The sequence below is a fragment of the Fundulus heteroclitus genome, unplaced genomic scaffold (assembly GCF_011125445.2).
Source record: "Fundulus heteroclitus isolate FHET01 unplaced genomic scaffold, MU-UCD_Fhet_4.1 scaffold_80, whole genome shotgun sequence".
Taxonomy (NCBI): domain Eukaryota; kingdom Metazoa; phylum Chordata; class Actinopteri; order Cyprinodontiformes; family Fundulidae; genus Fundulus; species Fundulus heteroclitus.
Genome location: NW_023397252.1, coordinates 783,546 through 796,945, shown reverse-complemented (window position 1 = coordinate 796,945; position 13,400 = coordinate 783,546). Strand labels below are relative to the sequence as shown.

The following is a 13,400-nucleotide window of genomic DNA, read 5'->3' as shown; positions in this document are numbered from 1 at the left end:
TTGATAATAATCCACCTCTCTCTGGTGCCGCTGTTGAATATTTCTCTATGATTATTTTTCTGGGGTTGCAACTTGCACACGGTCCCTAAGCATCTGCGGAGCCGCGAGCTCTGCATTGGGTCCAATGTAATTCTCCCTGCGCGGTGGGAGACTCGTTTTGAGGAAACTACGGTTGTAGCTGACTGTCTGGTTTGCTGTGGTTACAGAGAGGTGTCTGTTTTGTAGAATAAATCATCCGTCGATGAGTTATTGATCCGGAAAAGCCGAATCTGTGAATATATTGCCAACTTTACTGCAGTAGCAACAAGACAGTGAAAGCGAACTCTGACTGGGTGAAGGCATTTTTCCATGACAACCACGAGCTGCTAGAGTTCTACCGAAACCAGTGTTTTGAACATTTGCCAAACTTGTTTCGAGGCATGATCGCTGTTTTGAATGAGAATTTCAAACAACCAGAAGGTAGGCACATGGCTTTAAATTGATCTCATTTATCTGATTTTATTTTTGTTCCTTTTAAGCACAAATTACTAAATGTTATCACTGAATGTGAAGAAAAGAATACAGTGATTGGGTGTCGTAATTTTTATTTATATGGAGATTTTAGTTATTTCTACTAAATAGGATTCTTACAAACAAATAAATGAAATTCATGAGTTCATAAAGCATTCCTATAGCCTCATCCTCAGATCAATATCGATTTCTCCCTAAATGCAGTAAACTGTGACAGCTCCAAATTGGACCCACTTGGTGTCTGTGTTCTTGACTTCATATAGTCTATGTAAGGGATAAAGTCCAACGACATGTCCATCATCAGACATTCGCAGAGTCCATTAATATTTCCTGTTTATACCTTGGTCACTTACGAGTGAAATAAATATGAAATCAGTTATTCATACCTTAATGCTTTTTTTCACTGTCAATATCGTAAGTCGTTCACAAGAAGCAGCTGAGAGAAAGATCTCTCATTGTGATGCGTTGGCCACATAATCTACTCATCTAAACTGTCCTGCCATTACCAGCCAACGTTTGAGCCAGCGCAATTATTTCAGAACAATCAGGCTATTTGACCGAAATGTTTTTTATAGGTGTCCTAAAACACTTTTTACCAGACACTATATATATATAGTGTCTGGTATATATATATATAGTGTCAGAGCCGCAGCACGACGGAATTGAAAAGAGAATCATTAAGCGAGCTGCCAAACGGTGCCACGGAATTGAAACACACGGAACCGATTCTGAACAGGAACCGGTTTTGATTCCCATCCCTAACAGTTAACCTCAGTGAACCATTGTTATCCCCAATCAAGCTGTTTGCAACCTTACCTGAGGTCTCATTCATTGAGGTTATACTCAACAAAAATATAAACACAACGCTTTTGGTTTAGCTCCCAATTTTTATGAGATGAACTGAAAGATCTAAAAATTTTTGCACATGCAGTTTCACCATTTCCCTCAAATATTGTTCACAGACCAGTCTAAATCTGTGATAGTGAGCACTTCTCCTTTGCTGAGATAATCCATTCCACCTCACATGTGTGTTAGACACCATGAATAGTGCACAGGTGTGCCTTAGACTTGCCCACAAAAAATGCCACTTTGAAATGTGCACTTTTATCACACAGCACAATGCCACAGATATCGCAACATTTGAGGGAGCGTGCAATTGGCATGCTGACAGCAGGAATGTCAACCAGAGCGGTTGGTTGTGTATTGAATGTTCATTTCTCCACCATAAGCCGTCTCCAAAGGCGTTTCAGAGAATTTGGCAGTACATCCAACCAGCCTGACAAACGCAGACCACGTGTAACCACACTAGCCCAGGACCTCCACATCCAACATGTTCACCTCCAAGATCATCTGAGACCTGCTGCTGAAACAGTCAGTTTACATAACCAAAGAATTTCTGCACAAACTGTCAGAAATCGTCTCAGCGAAGCTCATCTGCAGCCTCGTCGTCCTAAACGGGTTTTGGAGCCAAATATGTGTATTTTTGTTTTTCGTCACTAGGTGGGGCTGTCGGCTCCTGTATATAAACCATGAAGTGGCAGGTAGTTGACAGGTGTTGAACCCGGGCAGGTGTTGAACCCGGGCATACAACTTTTTGACCTCTGAGGCGGAGTCATTGTTAACACTGTGGCCATGTATCATGGAATAAATGGTTTTGTTCACAAATGGTTCATCTGGCTGGAACTAATTGGGACAACAAGAAGATCTTTGGGATTAATTTTACACACGATCAACAGGTACGACGTTAGCCGCTCAGCACGTCATAACTAAAGCAGCAACGGATCAACGCTTAACTAGTGCAGTATTAAACTGGCGAGTATAGGGGTCTCCACCTGACTCCAGTTTGTCATCATAACCGACTTGAGTGGGCAAATGCTCACATTCACTGGCGTCTGGCACGTTGGAGAGGCGTTCTCTTTACTGATGAATGCTGGTTTACACTGTTCAGGTCAGATGGCAGGCAGTGTGTGTGATGTTGTGTGGGTTAGTGGTTTTCTGATGTCAGTGTTGTGGATCGAGTGGCCCATGGTGGCAGTGGAGTTATGGCATGGACAGGCATCTGTTATGGATGAAGAACACAGGTGCATTTTATTGATGGAATTATGAATGCACAGAGATATCGTGACGAGATCCTGAGGCCAATTGTTGTGCCATACATCCAAGAACATCATCTCATGTTGCAGCAGGATAAAGCACAGCCTCATGTTGCAAGGGTCTGTACACAATTCTCGGAAGCTGAAAACATCCCTGCTCTTACATGGCCGGCATACTCATCGGACATGTCACCCATTGAGCATGTTTGGGATGCTCTGGATCGGCCTATACGGCAGCGTGTACCAGTTCCTGCCAATATCCAGCAACTTCACACAGCCATTGAAGAGGAGTGGACCATCGTTTCACAGGCCACAATTGGCGATCTTATCAACTCTATGCGAAGGAGATGTGTTGCACTGCGTGAGGCAAATGGTGGTCACACCAGATACTGACTGGTGACCAGATACAGACCCTACCCCCTAATAAAACAAAACCGCACCTTTCAGAGTGGCCTTTTATTGTGGGCAGTCTAAGGCACACCCGTGCACTAATCATGGTGTCTAATCAGCATCTTGATATGGCACACCTGTGAGATGGATTATCTCGGCAAAGGCGAAGTGCTCACTATCACAGATTTAGACTGGTTTGAGGGAAATGGTGAAATTGTTTATGTGCAAAAAGTTTAGATCTTTCAGTTAATCTCCTAAAAAATGGGAGCAAAACCAAAAGTGTTTATATTTCTGTTGAGCGTACTTACCTTTTCCATAATTTTATTCCTTTCAAAGATGTTGTTAGCCTTTCTATTTAAAGAAATTGCTAAATTCAGTAGTTAAAAGTAAAAGAATGACAGGTTTAGGAAATCGTATCCTTTTTGTTAGGGTTCTGAATGTTATTATTAACTGCAATCTTGTTTATCTGTTTCAAATTGTCCAATTGTTTTGTTCTCAGGAAACCATATTTTACAGATGATATTATCCTGTGCCTTGGATGAGGAGACCCAGAACGTCAAGGCTGTTTTACAGTTTGGTTATAACGCAGAAGACTTCATGATTCTGAATTTAGACAATCTGACATGGGTTGCGCTACAACCACAAGCTATCTCAATTAAAGTTGCGTGGAACGCTGATATTGCTGGACTAATGTTCCATAGGAAGCTTCTCACCCAGATGTGCCCCCAGTGGCTTAAAGGATCATTGGACATAATGAAGAGCATTCCACCAAGAACGGGTAATTATATGAAAAGTTATATTACTGTTTAAAAAAAGTATTTAATATTGTGTTTATTTCACTTCCAAGTTGAACAATAACAGAATAAGTGGAAAGGCATCACCCTGTTTCTTTCTGTATTTCAAATATATGAAACAAAACATCAAAACCTTATCTAAATCTTTTTTTTGGGGGCCAACACAACTTTGAATCTGGTTAGTGGGATGGTAAAAGTCCAAGTATTCATTCTCTGTGTTGAATGTGTTGTTGCTGCTTTAAACTAAAGTCAGGATCATTTGGAGCATCCATTCTGAGGTATGATGTTACAGTAGTGTATAGGAATAATTTATAAAATCATTTCAGCATCATATACCTATACGTGATATGTTTTTCCTAGCTATAGCATGACTAAGATTTTGCTCCACATTTTAGATCCCAAAACCCATAACATTATAATTTAAAAGGTAAAATTATCATAGTCTACATTAATATTTGCATTTGAAGTAAATCAAAAGTAAAAAACAATTGGGGAAGTACTCACTCTTATTCTGCCTTGGAGCAAAAAATAATATGTTTTCTAATCACAAAATGACCTAAAACATAAAAGGTTGATTTAAGACTAGATGTAAGGTGCATCTTTCGGTGTCACTGCTTGGTCTGAACTCTTTGCAATTGCTACAAGTTATATTTTAGTCTTGTTTCTTATTTATCTTCATCGTCCCAGTCATTTCCCCATCGTTTGTCTTAATCTGTTGTTTGTATAGCAACCCTTTTTTACTCTATTGACCGATTGTTTCTCCCCTTTCTATTTTCTCCATTCCCAGATCATCCCTCCTTGTCTCTGCTGCAAAGATTGCCTTTTTCTCCAGTCAGCTGCCACGCTACAGGTTTCTATCCAAACAGAGCCCTTTTGTTTTGGAGGAAAGATGGGGAAGAGATTCATGAGAATGTGGATCATGGAGAGATCCTTCCAAACAATGATGGGACCTTCCAGATGAGGGTTTACCTGAACATTTCCTCAATCAGTCCTGAAGACTGGAGGAGGTACGACTGTGTGTTTCAGCTTATTGCCAAAGAGGAAAAAATCATTAAATTGGATGAAGCAAGTATTAGAACCAACAGAGGTAAGCCAAAGGATGTGCCTGTTGCTTTTGTGTAATTTGTTGTCGATTTGTTATACATTTTTAAAAAGGTGTCCCATTTCCACAATTTAGCTGACACATGACTCATTAAGCCAATTTTGGCTTCATTTTGGCAGTCTGTCACAGGGTAACATGGAGACACACAGAACAAATAAGCATGCACAGACACCTAAGGGCAATTTAGAGTGACCAACCAACTGACCTAACAGCCATGTTTTTGGACTGTGGGACGAAGCCGTAGATAACCCATGCATGCACAGGGAGAATATGTTAACCCCGTGCAGAATATGGCAATCTTTAATCTGAACAACATCCATCTAAACACTTGTTCCGAACCTCTCAGTAGAATTAGGTCAAACTGTCTTAGCTGTGCATATGTGACTTATGTCTCTCCTCCTATAATGCAGGAATATATATATATATATATATATATATATATATATATATATATATATATATATATATATATATATATATATATATATATGTGTTTCACCAAAGTGAATGTGTAGTCAAGGGACATTGAGGGAGCAGTGTGTGAGATTTAGACGTTCCTGCCAACCTCACTGCATGCTCAGAATGGTGATTACAAACTGAAGTTGGTGGCACAAATATTTTGCCCTACCATTCTGGGTGCTTAGAAGAAGAATTGTGTTTGTTTGTTTTCTTTGTTTTTCAGCACAGACAGAAGTACAACTTCTTCTGTGGGTTTTTACAGGGAAATTTGACACCCATGCTCAGTGTTTTTTATTCTGTATAAAGCCGTCTCCAAATAAACATATACCATGATTGGATTTATTAGTGCCCATATATATTCAGAGTATTTTTTCGTTTTTATTCTAAACACATTTCAATCTGATCAATGAATTTTGCCAATTTAAAGACCCTGTGAAATTTTGTTTTAATTTTCTGAGGTTTTGGGGATATAATATGGGCTGTTGAGCACTGATGAGGCTTTGTTAATGTCTAAATTGAATACCAAAGTCAGGGACGGCTGGTATAGGTGGGCTAGTAGGGCTAAGCCCTGCCTGATGTTTACAATAAAAAATTTATAATACTTAATAAACACATTTTAAAAACTATAGGTCACATATTTTGTCAAATTTCCAAAAAAAAAAAAAAAAAAAAAAAGAACAGTGCCAAATAGTCTTCAGGAAATCCCAGGCTCTTTCCATAGGGCTATTTTTTCACAACCCCGCTTGTGTAATGTCTTTCTTGGTTCAGAATGATTGACAGACGTCTCTCCACGACTCCTCAGTTTGCAGCTCATTGGAGCTAATTTTGTTCAGCCCAGAGTGAGCCCAAGACCATAATTTAGGCAATGTTGGCGGACGTATAATAACATGCATCGAGCGGGAGAGTCTATGTGGGTGTGGTTTGATGTAGACCAAGTAGCTACGATGGTGAGCAAGATTAACATAAACCAGGGGTCCATTCTTCGTACGTTGCTTAAAACATCCGAGATCAAATGACACATCCAAGATGATTTCATTCGGCTAATCCTGATCCGGCTAATTGGGTTCTTCGAACACACCTGTTGTTTATGATTAGTATGGCTGGATTGAGTTATCTGAGACAACTGCGCGTTCATGCGTTTGTTTAAAATGGGAAATGTATCGATAGTAGAAACAATGATCAGCAACGCTGCTATTGGCTGTTCAGCATGGACAAAGAACGCCCACAGTTTTTCTCCCAATCAGAACACAAGCTTTTAATGGAAGGTTATGCTGAATTTGAGTCATTAATTAAAACAACAGGTAACACCTCAAAGTCTGCTAAAGCCAGGAGAGAGGACTGGCAAAAAGTAGCAGAAAAATTAAATGCATAAGTGCTGTCCATGGTAGATGTTTCTATCACTTTCTACAGTATGAATTTTTGCATTTTAATAATTTGATATTTACTTTGTTCTTTTATATCAGAGCCTCCACGGGACCCACTAGAACATGGGGACAAGTAAAAGTGAAATATAAGAATATTCTACAAAATGGTAGCCTTTAATTATTATACTTTATTTTAAAAAGGCACTTTTTATGGCGACAGATTCAATATGGATGTCATTCCTTTGACACTGGAAGTAAAGGACGCGTGCAAACTGGGAATTTTAACTAAAATTTCTTTATCTATAAAAAATGAAGTTTTTCCTTTTCCAAGTCATCCACAGTTTACACGGTAAAACTGTATTGCTCCGTGTCTAGATAATACATCCATAGTTGTTTTCTAATACAATATACGGCTCGGCTGGAAGCAAGCCTTTCAAAGTAAAACTAAACTTCACAATAAAATGGCCTGAACAAATCTTCTTATTGAATATGATGATAAAAATAAAAAGCAAACGATCATACAAATAACTTAAATATTTTCTATTTATGGCTCCAACACTACTTTTTCCTCTTTAAAAGCTACTGTTAAATGATGTGTTTGTCTGTTTATAACAGCCACCAAGAAAAATCTCTCTACAATTACACTGTTGCGCTGCGCTAAAGGATCCCCTCTATTGCGCAATACATGATTAATTCGAAAAACTCTGCAAATTATTCTTGCACTTTCCGCAACAGGTTGCTGTCGTAAAAATGGACATGGCTACGTCAGACTTCCCTATCTCCTCCGCTTATAAAGCTGCGATCTAATCCTGTTTACATTAAATAAATCTGCTCTGGAGCAGGTCTAAGCTGGCGCACATGTTGCTATGACAACAAGTGCAGGATGTCTTTCGAAGAACCAAACGATCCAAGATCAGGCCAAATCGTCAACAATCAAATCCAGCTAACTGAGTTCGCGACGTACGAAGAACGGACCCCTGGTGGATTATTTGATTTCTGAGAAAAAAAATGGAAGTGAAGAGGTTAGGGGCGTATAGACCAAAGGATATTGAAATCCAGCAATAGGAAAAGCGTCAAAACTGCAGTTTTTCTGTGACTTGGCTAATGGCAAATATAGCAGAGACGTCTCTTTTCTGCTTTCCGTGTTTGTTTGGAGGAAACACAGCTTGGACTCAACAAGGAATTGTTGATCTAAAACATTTATTGTTGAAACTCCTAATGCAGTCGAATTAGGCTGGCCAACTGACAGAGGCTCTGTGTAAGCTTGGTTTTTGGTATGTTTTGGTGGCTTTTTAGCAGTTGTCTTTAAGCTGAAAAAGGACATGTCCATTTTTTGCAGATGTTCTTTATTTCTAGTTGCATGCTTCTGTTGTTGGAATCCAGTCTGTAGCATTTTATTACATATAAATAATTATCTGTTAGCCCACCCTACAATTATCACCACCCGCCGCCACTGCCAAAAGTTCGGTCAGCGGTCAGCTCAGAAAACGGGTTGTCTTCATGCGTAGGTTGTATTTCTACGTAATTCATATTCTCCAATCAGAGTAAAGGTCGACCGATATATTGTCCGGACGATATTTTCAGCTGATATTTATGTTTTTGTCTTGTATCATATTGGCCGATCCATTAGCGCATTCAGCTGCCATGCCTTGATGTCACGTCACACTCATACGTTGCCGCTGCAAGAAAGATGTGACAAGAGTGGTGGAAATTGGCTACGAGTGCTCTTTCTCTGTGTGTGTGTATGCGTGTGCGCATGTTCCTCTCTGTTTACATCTTTGAGAGTTTCCCTCAGGCTGTTAGAGCATAATAGGTTGGATAGTAAAACATGGACATTTTTTAAGTAGATGAAACTAACAGTTTAATATACAAATCAAACAGATGTTCTCAGGAAGGTTATTTGCATTGATGATGTGGTGTAAAAAGCACCAACATTCAGATTGTTCACATTTCTTTAAATTTTTTTGTTATATCGCTTTTAACAAATATTAATACGAAGGTAATTTAGAAAGGCCTGTGCTGCTTTATGAACTGTGCAAACAATTAATTGCTTATTTTTTTATTGTTATATGTTCTACAATGTCTGCTATCCATTGTTAATGTTTTGTGTTTTTTTTAAAGGTGTATCGCCACATTATTTGACTTTCTTTTAAATTTATACACCAGTAGCTCACTCTGCATTCAAACTTTTTATGAAAGATCATCACATCCTGTTGACGTATTAGTTGTTATTATGGTGTTTTATGCTTTGTTTTTGCTCATTTTGTTAATAAATAAAGCCTTTCGTTTTGATTTACAGTTCTAATGGAAGTAGGTCACTGCACAGCAGGGGTAAAATAAGGAAGGGTCTAACGGGCATTAGCATCTCCCAGCCAAACAATTAAGAATGAACGGTCATCTGCCTCGACCGACTGGGGGTTACAGAAGACAGAGCAGAGACACAACAAGACAAAAAAGCACAGAAGCACACATTGATCCAGTAATCTGTTCTACAGAACCACATGTACCATTTATTTAACCAAGAGATTTTTTTGTGATTTTTAATTTATGTATTTCAGAGACATTGGCGAGTATAAATAGAAATCTTAAAGCTTGACTTTTCTAGTTTGGGTCTGGATGTTCGAGGTTCTTTACAGCTCAGTTGTTTCTTCTTTTCTGCTCAAAGCTCTTTGATAATGTTCTTTGAATCTGTTGGAGTCACTGTTGTAGTTTGAGAGTCACAGCTCAAAGGTCTCTGAAAAATCACTCAGGCTTTGACTTTCCAGGACCTCTCTGTTTTTTGAGCACTTAGTTTTTACAGAACCTCTGGTCTTACTTCTTATTAAGTCTCAGTTCCTAGGTATTGCTGTATTTTCATCTACGGGTCTCTTCTCTAATTTTCCCACCATATTTCCGATTAGTCAGTGATCAGCTGCTTATGAGTCTAAAAAATGCTTTAATGATCTTTCGTCTGTCATTCTCCACAATCTTTAATGATGTTTACCACTGACTGCGCGACTACCCAGATGTTCCTGAATCATGTTCCAGCTGGTTGGCTGTGGTGTCCTTTTTACGTTTTATCTTCCTTTATTTTACACACAGCGATTTTCTGCTAGACTGTCTCAATCTCAGACAGGCTGTATTTTCGCTCCTACTTATATATACAGTACATACTGTAAATACACAAACACAACAGATAGGCTTACACTTTACCTAAATACTGACAAAATGTCACATAAGCGCTTAAAAAAAAAAACATTTTTAAATTTGCGTAATTTCCGACAGAAGCTGTTCCATAGTTTTAGCTCACAGATGTAAATCCGGTTGACAGCCTTTATTACTCTAATGCTAAATATTTAGCAGTATTACTTCTGGACAGTCTTTCTGCTCACACTATGCTCTAAGTATTTATTTATATTAGTAGATTATTTCCTGGCACATTTATTTATTTTAGTCTGTGGAGATATTTTGTTAATGTGGGGAGATATTGCCCTGATTATCAAGATGGCTCTAAAGGTAATCTTATGAGATATTCCTACCATGTCAAAAGTGTTCTAGTCTGCTCGGGAGAATGTTGGGACCACTCTGACCTCAAATAAAGGATATTTTTTAATCGTTTTGGCCTGATATCCTTCTGTGTTGGGTGTTTCCCCAAAGCAAATTAGCACTAAACCTTTTGAGTTTGACAGCGTATAGCCAATCAGAAAGCAAGGTGACCGAAACACAGGGGGGGAAAAAAAGAAAAAAACACAACAACTAAACTCTTTATCCTAGTGTTGCAAGTAGAGCACCCTTTAACCAACACTTTTATGTTTTACAAATGTTTTTTCAGTTAAAATGACTTTACTTCACTGCCATTGTTCTTCCTCGTCGGCCACGTTTATTTACCTTGAATTCACATTATCTGTCATGAGGTTTTGTAAGTTTTCCCATCTGACATCTGAATGTTCGGAAGTGAAATCTGTTTGTGTGTGGCGTATTATTGCCTTTTGGCTGTACACTACACACTGTAGGAGCAAACCTGTAACATCTACAATTGTTGTGGGCTTTCTCAGGTTATGAACATAAACCAACAATTTGGAAATCTTGCCATGTGAAACATGCATTTTATAAATTCACATGTGCCCGCTGATACTTATATATACAGTACATACTACATATACACAAATACTACAAACAGACTTACACTTTACTTAAATACGACTAAAAAAGTCACATCATTGCCTAAAAAAATATATAACATTTTAAGATTTCCATCATTTCTAATGGAAGCTGATTCATAGTTTTAGCTCACAGATTAAAATGAATTAAAAGCTTGTTTAAGTTGATCGAAAGCTCAGAATTTAACATCAGAATTGAATTAGATAGAGTTAGATAAATGCAAAAGCTCTGTAAAGGTGTAATAACCAGCTTTTATGTTGTTCTTTCTTTGTTTACCAGAGAGGACCAGTAACATAACCATCCCCATCATGGCTACTGTGATTACTTTTGTTCTGCTTTCCATTGCTGCTGCTGCCGGATATGTGCTCTATAAAAGGAACACAGGTAAATGACTTGGATTGTTGGTATAATATATTTTTTGTTCCCTTATCAATGTTTGAATCTTGTATTAGAATAGAGAGAATTTTGTTGCAGTGACATTGTAAAACACTATCAGTAAAGCTTTCCTGACCTGCATCAGGTCAGATTTAATATTGTTGTCTTAATGTAAAACTTCAGAGAGGCTCACGGCTGATATCTCATGGCTGATAGATCAGATAAACCACTGTGCTAGCTGATTTTAATAATTTAAAACAAGTCAACCTGAAAATGTTTGTGTGCATATATGCAACCCATCTACTGAAGATAAGGGAACTATATTACAGATAAGAGCTTAATTTTAACGCCCTTAAGACTTTACCCACCTTTTCTATTTGGCACTATAGGGTCATTGCATTGTATTTACCACCACTCTTTCTTATCTTTCAGCTCATGGCACTGGCTTTGAAGTGATTTCAGTGACCTGATAAACAATCCATTAACTGATGTTTGAATTCATTATAATTTCTTTCTATGAAGTGTTGAATTGTTTTTCACATACGAATGAGTAAGTGAACCCAAATTTGTACGTTTGCCCAAGCCTATTTATTTATCAAACAATAGAACCAGTTCAAGTCAAACTTGTTTGATCCAATTGAACTAAATCACTTCTTATAAACTAATACTCCATATATTTGTTGCTAAAGGGAGAAAAAAACAACAACCTTTGTCTTTGGAAAATGTATTTTTAAAGCAAGTTTCTACATTCAGGGTTGAATTTGGTGTCAGATACGATGTCAGCTTCTCAAAAGTGTAGTGGTGTTTCTTAGTCCCTACCTGGCACTGTGCGTTTTTTTAATAGCTCAAGTTGAGCTGATCTTTTCGTCTATCAAATGTTGATGGTGTTGTTTCATTTAAACAATATTATCATTTGTGGAAATAAATATTTTTATTCTTCCTATGAGTTGTTTGCTTCATATCTTGTTAATGTTGAACTTATTCAGAGTAACATAGCTCCCTTTGACCTTTCAGTAGTTTGCCTCAGGGCTGCTATTATTTTTTCTCCATCATAATCAGCTTTTCAGGTGTGCTTTTATAAGCAACCCAGTCTCACCGAAAAACGTGTACAATTAATGTTGGTCTACAGGTGGAAATGTCGTAGTATTCAACATGTGTCAGGCTTACGTTTTATTTGCCTTATTCGTTTACATTGGCTTGCAACCAGGTCACATAACCATGAAGTTTTCCACAGCGAAAAAAAGAACATGGCGGCTGCTGCTGCCTCTTGAAAAGTAAACATTTAAGGAAAACAGCTTTGTTTATAAGCATTTTTATTAAATTTCTAGCGAGACATTTAATGGTTAAGTCACTGATGTGCATGGACTCCTGCATACATAAAAAACATTATTTTTTATGTATAAAAACATTACAGTTCTTTGCAGTTTGCTGACATCTGTAGCAAAACCTATGCATAATATATTTATACCGCATTTTTCGGACCAGAAGGTGCACCGGATTATAAGGCGATCCGTGAATTAACATGTCTATGTGTGTCTTTGTCCACATTTAAGACGCACCGGATTACAGAGTGCGTTGTATGTGCATATTGTACTTCTAGTGTACAGTTATTGACTGATTAAAATGAAAAGCTAACTTAAGCATAGAACGCGCTTATGCTGCTTTGCTGCACCTACGCACTGCAACACGTCCGGTGTATTTCCTTCTTACCACCGCTCTCTCCTAAGAGGGAGAGCTATGCGTCTCTGCTAGGAGGACAAAGTAGCTGGACTACACTTCCCTGTTTCTAACATAAGGCCAAAATAAAAGTAACTTTATTATTGAATTAACTTAATAAGTTTATTGTTGCTAGTGCACACTCCAGGCCCGGGCTGCCTTACATAAATGCAGTTCTTGTTTAGACAGTACAGTCAGGTAGTCTTTTAGACACCTCAGGGGGCTGATCAGGTAGTGACACCAAATATCCATTGAGGGGAGTGGCTTTGTTGCTTACCAAAGTCATACTAACACGTTTTAACAGATTTTTGAGCACATTCTACCACATAAAATCGGTCGGTAAGCACAACATTATTCATATTTAAGGCGCACCAGATTATAAGATGCACCATCAAACTTTGAGAAAACTTAAGGATTTTCAGTGCGCCTTGAAGTCCAATAAAATACAGTAATCTTT

At 38.1% G+C, this 13,400-nt stretch overlaps 1 protein-coding gene across 1 annotated transcript; it reads left to right on the top strand.

Annotated features, from left to right (window-relative positions):
* Window positions 1-313: 313 nt before the first annotated feature.
* Window positions 314-12,161, top strand: LOC118562027 (major histocompatibility complex class I-related gene protein-like). The gene is made up of 5 exons (XM_036134322.1): window positions 314-459; window positions 3,493-3,771; window positions 4,575-4,874; window positions 11,132-11,236; window positions 11,660-12,161. Exons 1-5 carry the CDS (start codon window positions 420-422, stop codon window positions 11,695-11,697), a joined length of 762 nt encoding a protein of 253 aa, XP_035990215.1. The 5' UTR covers window positions 314-419; the 3' UTR covers window positions 11,698-12,161.
* Window positions 12,162-13,400: the final 1,239 nt, after the last annotated feature.